The sequence below is a fragment of the Schistocerca nitens genome, chromosome 7 (assembly GCF_023898315.1).
Source record: "Schistocerca nitens isolate TAMUIC-IGC-003100 chromosome 7, iqSchNite1.1, whole genome shotgun sequence".
Lineage (NCBI taxonomy): Eukaryota > Metazoa > Arthropoda > Insecta > Orthoptera > Acrididae > Schistocerca > Schistocerca nitens.
In genome coordinates this window covers 420,174,746-420,193,090 of record NC_064620.1, presented here as the reverse complement: position 1 = coordinate 420,193,090, position 18,345 = coordinate 420,174,746, and the positions used below count along the sequence as shown (strand labels likewise).

Below are 18,345 nucleotides of genomic sequence, written 5' to 3'. Positions count from 1 at the left end.
CAGGCTGGCCAGTAGAGGTGGAAGACTGCAAAACTGCCTTATACCTTTTGTAATCTATATACTTCTGTTTTTTTTCCTATAGCATATACTTATTTTTCTTTTTGAGGTGTTTCAAGGCATTGCTCCGCTTTACTTTGTCAGATGCTTTTTCTAGGTCAACAAAAACTGTGAAACAATCTTGATTTTCCTTCAGTCGTGCTTTGTTATCAAGTATAAAATTAATACTACCTTATGGTACCTTCATCTGTCCTACAGATCATCCACTTAGATGCAATAACTTTCAAGTGACGGGATATGCCTCTGCACATAAGATGATGCATATGGTTTATGGAAGATGAGAATCTCCAGCAATTTTACCCACACTGTTTGAGATGCAATGAATATGTACTATGTCAGATGGATAGATGGGGCAGCACCAGTTCCAATGATCTGCACATTCACTTTGAATTACTGCCATTGGGATCATGTAAAATACACTGATTAATGTAGAGTAATGAAATTTTGAGAATACATATGTCTAGGTAACAGATGTAAATGGTTAATATTGCAAGATCACAGGTTAATGTTAGCATGAGATAAGCCATTGAAAATATGAAATGATGGTACATTAATGACCAGTGTAATGGCCAGAATGTTGAATGCAAACATACAAATGTGCATGCACTGTATTGTACAGGTGCCAGATGTCAGTTTGTGCGATGGAGTTTCATGCCTTTCCACTTGGTTCATCAATAAAAGGGCAGTCAATGCTGATTATAGATGATGCTGGAGTTGTAATCTGATGATGTCCCATATGTGTTCGACTGGACACAGATCTGGTGATTGAGCAGGCCAAGGCAGCATGTCGACATTTTGTAGACCGTGTTGCATTACAACAGTGGTATGTGAGCAAGATTTATCCTGTTGAAAGACACCCCCTGGAATGCTGATCATGAATGGCAGCACAACAGGTCAAATCACTATACTGATGTATAAATTTGCAATCATGGTACATGGGATAACCACAAGTGCTCCTGTTATATGAAATTGCACCTCAGACCATGACTCCAGATGTAGGTCCAGTGTATCTAGCACACAGACAGGTTGGTTGCATGCCATCAACTGGCCTCCTTCTAACCAACCCACAGCCATCAATGGCACCGAGACAGAACCAAGTTTTATCAGAAACATAACATACCTCCTCGCTGCCCTCCAAGTACCTCTCACTTGACACTACTGAAGTCGCAAATGGCAGTGGTTTGGGTAATTGGAATGCACGCTACAGTGCATCTGGATAGGTGTTATTGAATTAACCAATTTGTAACAGTTCATTGTGTCACTGGGGTGCCAACGGCTGTTCAAATTGCTGCTGCAGATGCAGTACGATGCACCAGAGCATACACCAAACGTGACGGTCTTCCCTCTCTGTCACAACATGTGGCTGTTGGGAGCCCAGTCTTCTGTACATTATTGTGACCACCACAGCAGGCAATCCTGTGCAGTGGCTATATCCTGTCAGGTCTTTCTGCGGTACTACAGAAGGATCATCCAGCTTCTTGTAGCCCTAGTACATGATCTCATTCAAACTCAGTGAGGTATTGATAATAGTGTCTTTGTTGCCTTACAAGCATTCCTGATCAACATTGACTCACCAGTCCAATCTCAATGATAACTAATGCTAGTGACTGTTACAGCATGTTTTTAAAACAACTTCTACCACAGTTCTTGTGTGACTGGTGCAAAATTTTAATAGACATCATCTTTCAGATGTAGAAACACACCTACCAACTTTCACTTATGCAAACAACTCCTCCTTGGGGTTGCGATTTTCTTTTCTGTCACTGTGTGTGTTGATGCGGTACAAATTTGTAATAGAATTTGTAATAACTGAGTGTGTCATGGAAGTCTGCAAAATCATTCAACACCATCTAGAGGTGTCTCATAGATTGCAATAACTCATGACCTTAAAAATGTGGGCTGCTGTTGTTGTTGTGGTCCTCAGTCCAGAGACTGGTTTGATGCAGCTCTCCATGCTACTCTATCCTGTGCAAGCTTCTTCACCTCCAAGTACCTACTGCAACCTACATCCTTCTGAATCTGTTTAGTGTATTCATCTCTTGGTCTCCCTCTGCGATTTTTACCCTCTGTGCTGCCCTCCAATAGTACATTGATGATCCATTTATGCCTCAGAATATGTCCTACCAACTGATCCCTTCTTCTAGTCAAGATGTGCCACAAATCTCTCTTCTCCCCAATTCAATTCAATACCTCCTCATTAGTTATGTGATCTAGCCATCTAATCTTCAGCATCCTTCTGTAGCACCACATTTCGAAAGCTTCTATTCTCTTCTTGTCTAAACTATTTATTGTCCACGTTTCACTTCCATACATGGCTACACTCCATACAAATACTTTCAGAAACGGCTTCCTGACACTTAAATCTATACTCAATGTTAACAAATTTCTCTTCTTCATAAACACTTTCCTTGCCATTGCCAATCTACATTTTATATCCTCTCTACTTCGACCATCATCAGTTACTTTGCTCCCCAAATAGCAAAACTCATTTACTACTTTAAGCGTCTCATTTCCTAATCTAATTCCCTCAGCATCACCTGATTTAATTCGACTACATTCCATTATCCTCGTTTTGCTTTTGTTGATGTTCATCTTATATCCTCCTTTCAAAACACTGTCCATTCCGTTCAGCTGCTCTTCCAGGTCCTTTGTTGTTTCTGACAGAATTACAATGTCATCGGCAAACCTCAAAGGTTTAATTTCTTCTCCATGGATTTTAATTCCTACTCCGAATTTTTCTTTTGTTTCCTTTACTGCGTGCTCAATATACAGATTGAATAACATCGAGGATAGGTTACAAACCTGTCTCACTCCCTTCCCAACCACTGCTTCTCTTTCATGCCCCTCGACTCTTATAACTGCCATCTAGTTTCTGTACAAATTGTAAATAGCCTTTTGCTCCCTGTATTTGACCCCTGCCACCTTCAGAATTTGAAAGAGAGTTTTCCAGTCAACATTGTCAAATGCTTTCTCTAAGTCTAAAATGTAGGCTATGTGGATATAAAAACAAGTGGAGGACATTCTGAACATGTGTCTTAGGTTTCTGACTCGATTACTTAAAAAAAACTTTAATGTTTGCCAATGACGTACATTCATCAGAGATGGAAAAGCACTTGGGAGGTCAGTTGAACAGAATGGTTAGTGAGTAGAAAAGAGGCTATGAGATGAACATAAAAAAATGTAAAGTATGGGTAATGTAGTGTAGTCAAAATAAATGAGATGATTCTGAGGGAATTAAGAAATGAGATACTTGAATTGGTAGAGGAATTCTGCTTTGTGGGGAGCACAAGTCAATAGAATATAAAATGCAGAAATGCAATAGCAGGAAAAATCTTTCTGAAAAAGAGAAACTTTAAGATATAATAAAAATTTAAGTGTTACAAAGTAGAGATGGGGGATCCGCTCTTGAACTAATTCATAGAGTTCAATCTTTCAAAGGAGTGAACAATCAGTGATTCAGAAAAAAAGAACGGTAGCTCCAAACGTTTCCCAGAGAGAGAGAGAGAGAGAGAGAGAGACGGAGCATATCAGCAGCGCCTCTGCTGGTCAGAGCACAGTGCACGCCACACAACACAGCCAGCGCCGGCCTCTGCCCTGCTTCTACCTTGGCTGCCTGCATTGTGCAGTGCCCCATTGGATTTTGTGTTTCACATATGCCGGGCCGTCTCTGTGCGTCGTCTGCCGTGTGCACTGTGCAGTGTCTGGCGCAGCTTAACTTCGCATCGCACTCTGTCGGCGATCGTTTCAGTCGCACGTCCTGCCCTCTGGGCAGTTGATGCCAGCAACAGGACAGAGAGCCACCTAGCGGATAACATAGGAACTACTTGCAAAAACCTGCTCGCAAGGGAGCGGACGATTTGTCTCGGAGCGGGTGAGCTCCCCCCACCCTCGGAACTCGCCCGCTCAACGCTCACCCCACCGTCTCGACTCTAGCCAGAGCGTCGAGCAAAGCGACTCTGGTGTCACTCTGGTCTCTGCGGTCTCAGCTCACGCAGTAATACAGCTCGCGGCTCGACCTGCTCGACTCAGCGCCTCTGCATCGGAGTTTGTCCCCACTGGATATTGTTCTTCGTAGTAATACCGCTATGTATATTACATTATTATGTTATGTATACATCAATTGTTTTTATTTTATTTTTATTTGTTTAAACTGATTAGATTAGGTTCCTGATGACTACTCTTACTATAGGATTTTTATTATGGACACTCGAATTTACGCTTTAATTACGAGCGAACCGATAAACGTATCGCAAAATGTGATACACCAATATTTTCCTTGTTTTATTCTGCGTAAGGCTATATGCAGCACTTTCGTTTTACAGTCAAATTTATATTTTTTTTTCTTATTCTGGTACGGATTTTGCGATTTTAGGCGTCTTCGAAAGGAAAAATATATGGCTTGCGATGTATTTGTATGAGGTTAATGAAATTTTAATACATTATAGCCAAATATATTGTTAATGTAAATCTCAAGTTACAACATTTTCCGATCACCCAAAAAACCACGCTAGTGCAAAATAAATCAATAATCAAAAACTTTGTCATATCGTGGAAATTTCAATAAACAATACAAAATTCTTACTCATTATCTATGTTACTTCAAAATAGGATTAAATAAGATCAAAATACAGGTATAGTACTGGAATAAACCAAGTTTAAAGGGCAATGTGCCTTTCATTTATTTTCTTTTGTAAATGAGTGGTGAGTCATGAAAAACAGCTAATTCATTTCAGGGAGTGAACAGTTCTGATCCAATCTCTGAAAAGAACAGTTTTGCCCATCTCTATTACAAAGTCTTTTTTGAAAGCAGATATCTGGAGTATAGCATTGTACAGAAGTGATACATGGATGATTAATAGTGCAAGCAAAAAGAGAATACAAGCTTTTGAAATGTGGTGTGACAACAGAATGCCAACGGACAATCCAGATAACTGAACATGAATTTAAGGGAAAATAAATTTATGGCACAATCTGACTAAAAGACGGGGTTGGTCGATATGACAAGTGCTGAGCCATCAAGGAATAGTTAATTTGGTAACTGAATAAAGTGTGAGGGGTAAGATGGTGAATGGAACCAAGACTGACTATAATAAGCACATTCAAGAGGATGTAGGTTGCAACAACTATGCAGAGATGTAGAGAGTTGCACAGGGTAGACTAATATGGACAGCTGCTTCAAACCAATCTTCAGACTGAAGTTCACAACAAGCATGTATTTATATGGACTTTTTTAGGTGCTTTGGTCTAAGTAGTCCTCTACCCAGAATGAGATTTTCACTCTGCAGCGGAGTGTGCGCTGATATGAAACTTCCTGGCAGATTAAAACTGTGTGCCCGACCGAGACTCGAACTCGGGACCTTTGCCTTTCGCGGGCAAGTGCTCTACCATCTGAGCTACCAATGCACGACTCACGCCTGGTCCTCACAGCTTTACTTCTGCCAGTATCTCGTCTCCTACCTTCCAAACTTTACAGAAGCTCTCCTGCGAACCTTGCAGAACTAGCACTCCTGAAAGAAAGGATACTGTGGAGACATGGCTTAGCCACAGCCTGGGGGATGTTTCCAGAATGAGATTTTCACTCTGCAGAGGAGATACCTTCCCCCACCCTCCCGCAGCAGTAAAATTTTTACTAATGCATACTGAAGTGAAAAAAGTCATGAAATACCTCCTAATATCATGTCGGACCTCCTTTTGCCTGGAAAAGTGCAACAACTGGACATGGCATGGACTCAACAAGTCATTTGAAGTCGTCTGCAGAAATATTGAGCCATGCTGACTCTATAGCCATCCATAATTGTGAACGTGTTGCAGGTGCAGGATGTTGTGCACTAATTGCCTCTTGATTATGTCCCATAAATGTTTGATAAGATTTATGTCAGCTGATCTGGGTGCCAAATCATTCATTCGAATTGTCCAAAATGTTCTTCAAACCAATCATAAACAATTGTGGCCCGGTGACAGGGCACATGGTCATCCATAAAAATTCCATATTGTTTTGAAACATGAAGTCCACAAATGTCTGCCATTGGTCTCTATGTAGGTGAACATAACCATTTCCAGTCAGTGACCCATATAAACACAGTCTTCACCATTATGGAGCCACCACCAGTTTGCACAGTGCCTTGTTGAAAACTGGGTCCATGGCTTCAGGAGGTCTGCACCACACTCAAACTCTACCATCAGCTCTTACCAACTGAAATCAGGACTCATCTGACCAGATCACAGTTTTGCAGTTATCTAGGGTCCAACCGATATGGTCACAAGCCCAGGAGAGACGCTACAGGTGATGTCACGCATTTAGCAAAGGCACTCACAGTGGTTGTCTGCTGCCATAGCCCTTTAATGCCAAATTTCACTGCACTGTCCAAGTGGGTACATTCGTCGTACATCCCACATTGATTTCTACAGTTATTTCTTGCAGTGTTGCTTTTCTGTTAGCACTGAAAACTCTAAGAAAATGCTGCTGCTTCCGGTCATTAAGTGAACTGCATTGCCCATGGTGAGAGGTAGTGTCTGAAATGTGGTATTCTCAGCACACTCTTGAGACTGTGGATCTCAAATATTGAATTCCATAACATTTTTCGAAATGGAACGTTCCATGCATGTACCTCCAACTACCACTCCAGGTTCAAAGTCTGACAATTCCCGTGGTGTGGCCATAACCATGTTGGAAACCTTTTCACATGAATCACTTGAGTACAAACAGCTTCGCCAATGCACTGCTCTTTTATACCTTGTATGTTAGATATTATTGCCAACTGTATGTATCCATATTACTATGGTTCAAATGGCTCTGAGCACTATGGGACTCAACTGCTGAGGTCATTAGTCCCCTAGAACTTAGAACTAGTTAAACCTAACTAACCTAAGGACATCACAAACATCCATGCCCGAGGCAGGATTCGAACCTGCGACCGTAGCGGTCTTGCGGTTCCAGACTGCAGCGCCTTTAACCGCACGGCCACTTCGGCCGGCGCTCCATATTACTATCCCATAACTTCTGTCACTTAAGTGTATACTGAAAGATTACTAGAAGGTAAGGCGTCCATCTTGCACTATATTTTAATGTGAAAATTTTGAGTTATATCTTATTATGTAACAGAAAGACAAACCAGTAGGTCAGTGTATACATTTAAATATTAATCTGTACATCTTTTTTATTTTTCTTCAATATGATACAGAAAAGTATAGAAAACTAATTACAATGTTGAATACAGATTATCTTTGGAAATTTAAGATGTACTGTCTTTTTCAGTATCCTTAGCCTTTTGAGAGGACTCTTTAGTTCCTACTGTCAATGAGGCGGAACATGAAGCACAGAATGTTTTTCTTGGTGATGAAGCTGAAGGACTACTCAGCAAAGGGCTGCTGTTTATTGTCACTGAATGTCTATGCAGCGTACCAAGGGAAGCCTCAAAAAGCACATCATTAATTGCTTTTTCAGCAAATATCCTCTGCTGAGGGTCCAGAGTTAATAGTTTTTCACACCACACTTTAACAATTGTTGGGATTTCTTGCTCTGATTTGCTGCTAGACCTCTCCGAAAATGAGTGGGTTATGTGTAATGGATCTTTCTGTCGAGCAATGGGATCCAATTTAATTTTCTTCATTCTTGGTTCTGGTTTCGCCACAGAAGTGACAAAGGACACAGAAGGCGTACAAAGTTCATTCACCACATCAGCGTTGCTGTGATCAGTTTCGCCTTCATCAATGACCTGCAAAAAATAAAAAAAGAGTATTTCAGTTTTGACATGTTCTGTTTGCACATTGTCTAACGATATTTTCTGTGGCATGTCAAAAGACCTTGATTGTGCAGTTCACGGTATTCTCCAAGAGAAGCTCAAATATTATGGCATCAGAGATCTTGTTGGCAACTGTTTTTCATCCAGTCTAACTACAAGTATGCCTTGTGTTGCTTTAAGAAACTCAGGGTATGTACACAATAAGACATCATTTTCACACTAAAGATGTACCACAGAGTCCCCTCCTGTTCCTGTTATACATGACCTTCTGTCATCTGTACAAGAAGCAGAAATAGTTCTCTCTGTTGACAAATCAAGTGTTACAATCAAGCCTAATGGAGAAACTTCAACACAAAAAAAGTAAGCAGGAGATCCCGGGTTCGAGTCCTGGTTGGGGCACACATTTTCAACATGTCCCCAGTGAAGTACATCAATGCCTGTTTGCAGCTAGGGTGTCCATTTAATTATCATTTCATTTCTAGCAAAGCTGCATGGTCATCTACGGTAACTGTTCTTTAGGGAACAGATACTACCGTCATATATAAATAATATTTTCTTGAAAATTAATAACTGTTTCTCTGCAAATGGTCTGTCACTGGATTCAGTCAAAACACAATACATGCAATTCACTTCTGCACAAGGCCTGCCTACATTATTAGAAATAATGTGTGTGGGTAAACCAAAAAATGAAATAAAATATTCTCAACTATTATATGTTTACATTGATAAGAAGCTGAACTGGAAGACACATGTTACAGATCTTCTTCAACGTCTAAGTTCTACTACTTTTGCGTCACAGGTAATATCGGATTTTGGAGATGTAAATGTCAAAAAATTGACTTATGTTGCCTATTACCATTCACTTACAATGAATGACATCATATTCAGGTGGGTAACACATCATTGAGGAAAGAAGTGTTCCTCTCTCTCTTTCTCTCTCTCTCTGTGTGTGTGTGTGTGTGTGTGTGTGTGTGTGTGTGTGTGCGGACATGGAGGGGGACTAAAAATAGTGAAGCACAAAGCACTATATGTGTGTAAGAACAGAAAATCATGTAAATGGTCAGCATATTGTCATACTTTGCACCATGATGGAGTATAATTATCAAACTGACTCATTCCATATCACATTCACTTACTATCCATGGACAATGCAAGTAACCAATTACCTAACTGCTAAGTTACTCTACCTTAGGTATCTCACAGGCATTTTGAATTCTGAATTCATGGTCTCCCCCCCCCCCCCCCCCTGCTCCCCTTCCAAATCACTTTCAACAATTTATGGGCAAAGCAGCCTTTCACCTTGTTTCTAGTTGTGCAAGACATCTTCAGATGCTAGGAAAATGGAGAGTTAGACTGCAGACTCACAGTGTAATTCCCGACTCACAGTGTAATTCCCATTCTCAGACCATGATAGTCCACTTCTGGTGTTTCATATCAGGATGCAAGACGTAAATAAAAATAACTGTAGTAGTACAATGGTAAGAAATGAAAGAGGAATTTCGGGATTCAAGAAGAATTTGCAAAATACAGACTGGGGATATATGCGCAATAGCCTGGCATTAATGCAAAATACAATGTATTCTGTAAAATAGTCATGGGATGCTTTGAACACTGTTTGTCCAATAAATTACTTGTGGAAGCAGATCAAATACCCCTAAATCCTGGGTTAACATTGGAATCATAGTATCGTGCAAAATTAGAGAAGACTGTATCTGGCTTTCAGGACTGAAACACTTTACAAACTGCATTGTATAATTTTAGAGAAAGTCAAAACAGAGGATGAAAATGTAGGTACTTTCAACAAAAACAAGCTCCTTCTGCAATGATATATTTGGAACACAGTAAAAATTAGACACAAAAAAACAATCAAGAAAATGAAGAAATTACGTTAAATGTACGGAGTTGCCCAGAAAGTAATGCACCACATTTTATAACCAAAAACAATGCTATGAATGTGAAACACTACAAATGTATTATCTGAAGCCTCCTGAGTGAGCATGCCAAATTTCCATCACTTCCAAAGTATAGCATAGCTCCAGGACAATTTCAAAACGCCATCTGTAAGTGATGTACATTACAAGCAACGTTTCATCATTGAATTTCTCACTGCAGAGAAAGAAACAGTGCAAACATTCACAAATTCTTGTGCAAAGTCTATGGAGCCTGTTGACAGAAGTACAGTTAGTCGCTGGGCATGGAGGGTGAGATCATCAAAAGGCCGTTCAGCAGAGCTCCACTATTTGCAGCGGACGGGAAGATCACCCACGGCTGTCACACCTGACACGTTGCAGCAAGCTGATGTTGTCATTCACAAGGATAGACGCACTATGACTTGGCAGTTGGCACTGCGTCTATCAATCAGCAAAGAAAGTGTGTATATAATTATCCGCACTCTTGGATACTCAGAAGTGTGTGCAAGATGGGTCCTGCAGCGTCTAATGGTGGATCACAAAACACACAGAAAAAACATTTGTCTTGATTTGATGCAACTTTTTGAAGCTGATGGGGAGGCCTTCTTGTCCAGGCTGTGACAGGTGATGAAACCTGGTTTTACCATTTTGAGCCGAAACAAAACTGGCGCTTTTCCCAATAGCCACAGAAGAAAAAATTCAAAGCAACTGCTTCTACCAGTAAGGTCATGATCACTGTGTTCTGGGACTGTGAAGGTGTGATCCTTATTCATGTGATACCAAGAGGCAGTACCATTAATTCAGAAGCAGATGTCAACACATTAACAAAACTCAAGATGCACTTCCAGCGACTTTGGCACCACAGCCACCCAGGAGATGTTTTGCTGCAACACGATAATGCTCAACCCACACAAGTCTGAGGACTGCTAAACACACCCCAAACAAGGTTGGACACTGTTACCCCATCCACCCTACACCCTGACATAGCCCCCACAGATTTCCACTTGTTTGGGCCATTAAGGGATGTCATTCGTGGAAGACATTTTGAGGATGATGAGGAGGTGATGCACACAGTGAAGCACTGGCTCTGCCACCAGGGCATGGATGGGTACTGACAGGCCATATACGCCCTTGTTTCGCACTGGAGGAAAGCCACAGAATGGGATGGAGATTATGTGGAAAAATAGGGTGTGTAGATGAAACTCCATTCTTTTGTGTGTGTATTTCTCATTATGTTCAATAAAGAATTGTTGGAGAAAAAAAATGCAGTGCATTACTTTCTGGGCAACTCTCATAAACAATGAACTGCTGAAAGATAGCCAAAAAACTGCAGAAACTTTCAATAATTTTTTTTCTGTCAGCAACAGAAAATTTAGGTTTGAACACTACCTTAGTAAACAGCCAACAGTTCCTAAACAAAACCTAGCACAACAAGTAAATGATTACATTCAAATTCATTTCTAAAATAAGTTTACAGTGTAATCAGATCTATTAAAAATAAATTTTGTAGTGGTTATGATGATATCTGTAGTAAAATAATGAAATATTGCTGAGCCAAATTTAGCAATATTTGAGTTATGTATGTAGGGTAACAGTGATACCTTCCATAGTTTACAAATGCCACCGTCATGTCACTTCACAAAAAAGGAGTCAAAACATTTGTGAAGAATTGCTAACCCATATCATTAGTGCCAGTATTTTCAACCATTATTGAGATTATGATGTACAATAGATTTTATATATAACTGGCATAGGAAAACATACTTAGCATGAAACATTTGGATTTCAAAAAGGACTGACAGCTGAACAAGCTATATTTACTTTGATGGATTATATACTGGAATAAATAAATCATAAATTGGGAACATTTTTTGCCATGGCTTTTATTGTATGAATGTCCGCCCCCAGTAGCTGAGTGGTCAGCATGACAGACTGTCAATTCTAAGGGCCCGGGTTTGATTCCCGGCTGGGTCGGAGATTTTCTCCGCTCATGGACTGGGTGTTGTGTTGTCCTAATCATCATCATCTCAGCCCCACCGACACGCAGGTTGCCGAAGTAGTGTCAACTCGAAAGACCTGCACCAGGCGAACGGTCTACCCGACAGAAGGCCCTAGCCACAAATTAAAAAAAAAAATTGTATGAATCATGATATCCACCTGCAAATGTTAAAATATTATCAAGCAGTGGACACAGCAGATTTATGGATTTTTCCTTGCCTGAATGGCAAAAACAAAGTGTGTCAGTTCCAAGTCACAAAATGACACAATTTGAAGCAATCAGAAAGGGTGTACCATAAAGCTGTGTTCTGAGTTCTCTGTTGTGTCTAATATCCATAAATTATTACCCTAATGCAGTTTCAGAAGATGCCAATTTTGTCCTTTTTCAGATGACACATGTACAGATTTGAAATGTAGCACAAGTTCCCATAATGAAAAGGTAACTAGTGATATATCAGAAACATCAACAGGCAGTTCAAAGCAAATGGATCATCATTTCATTTTGACAACACTCAGAAAATACCATTCACAGAACTCCACAAGCTATAAAAATAGATTTTCAAACAATGAAACGCAATCAGTAAAAAGTGTTTAGTTTTTAGGACTACGTATAGACCAGAACCTTAACTGGAAAACCCATGGCCTAGAATACGAAGCACCTTAGTTCAGGTACAATTGCAATACACAAGATTACTGCTGTAACAATTTAAAAATTAAACTTATTCTGCATATTCCTAATCATCGACATTTTATGAAGTCCTCTTTTGGGGAAAATCAACTTAAGGAATGGTATTTTCAAATTACAGATGTGTCTCAGAAGGATTATATATAGTGTCAGAAGAACCAGTTGTCAATTGTATTAGCAAAAAAAAATAAGGTCCACAAGTATACAAAGCAAATCCCTGTGGTTATCAAAGTTAGCTAAGATTAGCTAAGACACTACCTTTACACCATACTCGGAAAGAAGTACTACAGGAAATTAAATTACAGAGATTTGCACTTCATCTTATATGAACAGAGAGAAAGGTGAAATCATCAGAATTTTGGGGGATAGTGAGGGAACAAAGTAAATGGCATGTTAATTCATCTGAAGATCTTACTAGTGGGAAAGAAATTGACATTACTTGTCTGTCTGAATACCATACAACCACAGGGATAGAAAATCTTAATGTAAATGATTATAACTTAGCTGCATATTCATGCAGATCCAATGTGGATAACATAGGCATTGTCGCATTCACAAAAAAACAGAATATAAACACAAAAATAATCTGGATACAGAAAACTGTTTTTGTTAATACTGGGAAAGGTAATACTTGGTACTATAGTACACAGATCTTCACTGGGTACCTGGGAAATTTTCATGAAAAATCTTAATGTTTTATTGTGCTGTCTGTCAGAAAGAAAGCTGGGATTATAAATTTGTGGCACTTTTAATGTAAATTTATTGAAGGAATCTTGCCTGTTCTGTGGCAAATTGACTGTTGGACCATGATGGACAGTTAGTGTGTGGCTTCAGTTGCCTGAGACTGCAGTCATGTGTGTGTGAGTTGCGTGTGTGTGTGTGTGTGTGTGTGTGTGTGTGTGTGTGTGTGTGCGTGTTGCCTATTTTTGATGATGGCCTTACTGGCCGAAAGCATTATTTGTGACAGTCTTTTTGTTGTGGCTGTAATGTTTATCATGAATTTGATCTATGGAACAGGGAACTAACAAACTGTTATTTTCCTGGAAGATGGCATGCCTTTGCGAAGACATCAAGGATGAAGGAACACAGGTGACTCGCAATAGTGTTCATGTAGTCCACAGCTGTTATGGTACCTTCAATTAATATCACACATCCCACAGAAGATAAGATGAACGTCCATCATAGTGTAATACCGCCACCACCAAACATGGCGTGATGCATGTTTCAGGCAGCCAAAAGCCTGGATGACAGCACATCCAGAGGTGACTACCAACCTGTTCTAACAAGAAACACCATTCATCTGACCAGGTGATATTTCCATTGATCCATGGGGCAATCTCAATGATCCCATTGCCACTGCAGTTGTAATTTACAATGTTGTTGAGTGAACATGGGAACACACAGTGGTTATCTGTTGTGGAGCCCTAATGGTGTGCTCCGAATACCTCTACCTGCACCAGCACTGTACTCTGTCATCACATCTGCCATAGGTCACTACCTATCATGCTTTACGGAGTGGGCAAGTCTTTCACTGTCATGTTCTGCAGTGAGGCATGGATGTCCAATGCATTGTCTCTTATGTTTGAGTTGATTGTCCTTCAGCCTCTTTCCACAGATGCTCACAACAGTAGCATGAAAACAGCTGACCATGTTTGTACTTTCTGAGATTCCTGTTTCCAAGTGTTTGGCCATAATTTGCCCCAGGTCAGAGAACACACAGTAAATACTGGCCCAATTGGTTTACAACAGTAAGGAAAAAACTACATTGCCTGGTGGTGATGATGCAAAGTGCTGTGTTGATATTGTCAAATGTTACGTGGTTTCTGCCTCAGCACTTGCAAGGCTCGCATGTGGTTCTACCTGTGATTAGCAAATACCATGGAGCATTTTTTAAATATTTCAGATTTCTACCATTGTAACTGGGAATTACCAGAGGCAATAATTTCATGTAGTTGTGTAGATTTTATCCTCGTATACAATACAAGATGTGTTCACTATTGTGGCTACTGACTGACATTTTGTCTCAGTTGGTGCACTCTCCATGTGCCTTCCACCTTCTTCACTGGTGCACTTTTGCCTCCATAACACACACGGACTTCCCTCCAGCTTTTCCTAACCTACTGTTACACTGCTATTGACTCTGTACATTGACTAGTAACCATACAGTATTTTCACTGATTGGTTGACGTGTACAGAAATGGTTCATATTTGGCAAAAAAATCAGAAATAAATGTAAATATTAACAAAAATCCACAAAATAAATGCAAACATTATCTATAAATGACTGAAAATTACAAATATTTGAAAGGAAAGTTGCTACTCACCATACAATGGAGATGCTGAGTCGTAGATAGGCGCAACAAAAAGACTCTCACAATTATACATTGCATGTGGTTTCAGTTGCCTGAGACTGCAGTCGTGTGTGTGTGTGTGTGTGTGTGTGTGTGTGTGTGTGTGTGTGTGTGTGTGTGTGAGAGAGAGAGAGAGAGAGAGAGAGAGAGAGAGAGAGAGAGAGAGAGAGAGGGAGAGAGATTAATTTTTGATGAAGGTCTTACTGGCTGAAAGCTTTATTTGTGACAGCCTTTTTGTTGTGCCTATCTATGACTCAGCATCTCCGCTATATGGTAAGTAGCAAATTTCCTTTTCACAAGGTTACATTCCATCCTGGATAAACATTATAATGTGAGAAGTATCAACAGAATAAACATACAACATTTATTTACAACTTAAAAATATATATAAAAATAATATTTACATGGCTATGTTTACTAGTATTTTAGTGCTGTGAAGACCAGTCACACGTGACATGAAATACAGGTTTTTTTAATGACTAACTATCCGTACTCAAGAATTATTCTATGGTACAAAAGGAGTTGTTAAGAAGATACATCTTTAATCTACTTTTGAAAACACTTCTATCCGTCAGACATTTTATTTCCACGCATAAATTATCAAAGAGTTTTATAGCTGCATATTTCACCTCTTTCTGTACCAAAGTTAGATTTTTAAAGGGTAATGCAGATCATTCTTGAAACTTTCTGGCAGATTAAAACTCTGTCGCAGACTGAGACTCAAACTCAGGATCTTTGCTGCCTTTCGCTGGCAAGTGCTCTCCCAGCTGAGCTACCCAAGCATGACTTGAAACCCGTCCTCAGAGCTTTATTTGTGCCAGTACCTCATCTCCTACCTTACAAACTTCACAGAAGCTCTCCTGCTAAACTTGCAGCATTAGCACACCTGTAAGAAAGAATATTGTAGAGACATGGCTTGGCCACAGCCTGAGGAGATGTTTCCAGAATGAAATGAGGAGATCTTCTGTGAAGTTTGGAAGGTAGGATATGAGATACTGGTGAAAGAAAAGCTGTGAGGGTGGGTTGTGAGTTGTGTTTGGGTAGCTCTGCCAGTAGAGTACTTCTCTGTGAATGGCAAAGGCCCTGAATTCGAGTCTTGGTCCAGCACACAGTTTTTATCTGTTAGGACATTTCACACCAGTGCACGCTCCATTGCAAAGTGAAAATTTCATTTTCAGATAATTTTTCCTTCTAGTGCTGTACGTGTGGCCACCTCTGTTACTCTCAAACTTAGAAGAATTGTTGACAGCAAATTTCGTAAATGGATACATACATGGTGTTGCTGTGGTTGATATTCCCTGCTGCTTAAAGATATTCATGCAACATATCTAAATCTACATCTACATGGTTCCTCTACCAATCACATTTAAGTGCCTCGCAGAGGGTTCATCAAACCATCTTCACAATTCTCTATCATTACAATCTCATATAGCGTGCAGAAAGAACGAACACCTATACCTTTCCGTACAAGCTCTAATTTCCCTTATTTTATTGTGGTGATCGTTTCTCCCTATTTAGGTCAGTGTCAACAAAATATTTTCACATTCGGAGGAGAAAGTTGATGACTGGAATTTTGTGAGAAGATTCCGTCGCAATGAAAAACGCCTTTCTTTTAATGATGTCCAGCTCAAATTCTCTATTATTTCAGTGACACTCTCTCCCATATTTCTCAACATTACAAAACGTGCTGCCTTTCTTTGAACTTTTTCCACGTACTCCGTCAGTCCTATCTGGTAAGGATCCCACACCGCACAGCAGTATTCTAAAAGAGGATGGACAAGCATAGTGTAGGCAGTAATAATAATAATAATAATAATAATAATAATAAAGATTTTATTGCTTTAGGCCATTACAGCAATTGACAACGTCAAATGAAGTTACAATTTATAATACAGTGTGATAAGGTATTGACTACTGAAATATTTTAGCTTATATTACAATAAATGTACAGTGGGTCATCTGTTCGATTACTGCATTTTACAGTTGAAGAATTCATTGACATCATAGAACGGGTAGGCAATAAACCATTCATGCAGTCTTTCTTTGAATGTATGTTCAGGAAGATCCTATATGGCATGTGGCAGCTTATTAAATAGTTTGTGCCCTGTGACTTCATAGCTATTTATTGATTTTGATAGTCTGTGGTAAGGCGTGTATATGTGTTTGATGCTTCTTGTGTTGTAACAATGTACATTTTCTCTACGTTTCACATCTTGTAGGTTCTTCTTCGTAAAGACTAAGACATTGTATATATAGCGGTTTATTACAGTCATAATTTTTTGTTTAGCAAATAAGGGTTTGCAGTGAGCCTTATGTGAAGAATTTGTAATTACCCTAATGGCTTTCTTCTGCAATAATAGGATGTCATGTATATGACTACAGTTACCCCACAAGATAATGCCATAGGATATTATACTTTGCAAAAATGCAAAATAAGATGATCTGATGTATGTTTCAGGTACACAATTTCTGAGTTGTCTTAATAAATAAATTACTCTAGATAGCTTACTACTAATATAGTTTACATGTTGGCCCCATGATAACTTTTCGTCTAAATAAATTCCCAGGAATTTAACAGAACTAGGGTCATCAGATAGTGGCTTGTCTCTTAGAGTGAAGATTATCTGCTGAGTTTTATTTTCATTTAGCAGGAAACCATTTGCTCTGAACCAATATGCTGCATGAGTGAGTGTGTTTTCAGCACAGGTTTTAAGATCATTGAGATTGTTACTGCTATGAAGAAAAGTCGTATCATCTGCATACAATACAGTGGTGGATCTAATAAACGAGGGGAGGTCATTGATCATTATCAGAAACAGGAAGGGCCCCAGTACAGATCCCTGAGGCACACCTACTTTAACATTTTCTATGTTTGACATTTCCTTACCAACACAAACTATCTGTTTACGGTTGTTGAGATAAGCTTTTAATATTCTGAGACTGTTTTCTTTGATGCCGTAGAATTCTAGTTTCTCTAGTAGTGGCATGTGCTCAACACAGTCGAAGGCCTTGCTTAGGTCACAGAATGAGACCTGAGCAAAGCCTTTGTTCTCAAAAACTTTGAGGATGTAACTGACTACCGTGTTGATTGCATCAATGGTCAACAGATTCTTCCTAAACCCGTATTGTGTAGCATTAATTATTCCTATAGTCTCAAAGTGAGTTGATAATTGTTGGTACATGATGCATTCTATTACCTTGGAGAATACGGGTGCTATTGAAATAGGCCTGTAACTAGATGGAGAGTCTTTATCTCCCTTTTTGTATACTGGGACAATCCTAGACAGTTTTAACTCATCAGGAAAATATCCCTCAAGTAAGCACTTGTTTATGCAATGGGTTAAAGGGTAGAGAATGCAGTCACACACTTTTTTTAGCAGGTTGCATGATATGCAATATATATCTCAGCTATCAGATGATTTCAGTTGTTTTATGACCCCTTGTACATATCTAGGCGATACTTCGGAGAAGGTTACCATGCTTGTATTTAGTGACTGTCTACCCCAATTTTGGGAGAGTAACTCTGATGGACTAATGTCTGGTTTGATAATTGCGTCTCCTATTTCTTTCACTGAATTAATAAAAAACTCATTGAGTGTTTG

The 18,345-nt window shown here is 39.5% G+C and overlaps 1 protein-coding gene across 4 annotated transcripts in view; it reads right to left on the bottom strand.

The window, feature by feature from the left end:
- Positions 1-7,281: 7,281 nt before the first annotated feature.
- LOC126194822 (uncharacterized) overlaps positions 7,282-18,345 on the bottom strand; it is a 155,583-nt gene continuing 144,519 nt past the window's right edge. For all 4 annotated transcript variants that reach the window (XM_049933149.1, XM_049933152.1, XM_049933148.1 and 1 more), the window contains exon 2: positions 7,282-7,772. In XM_049933149.1, the coding sequence (XP_049789106.1) occupies positions 7,290-7,772 (483 nt within the window). In that variant the 3' untranslated portion in view covers positions 7,282-7,289. The remainder of the gene's footprint in view (positions 7,773-18,345) is intronic.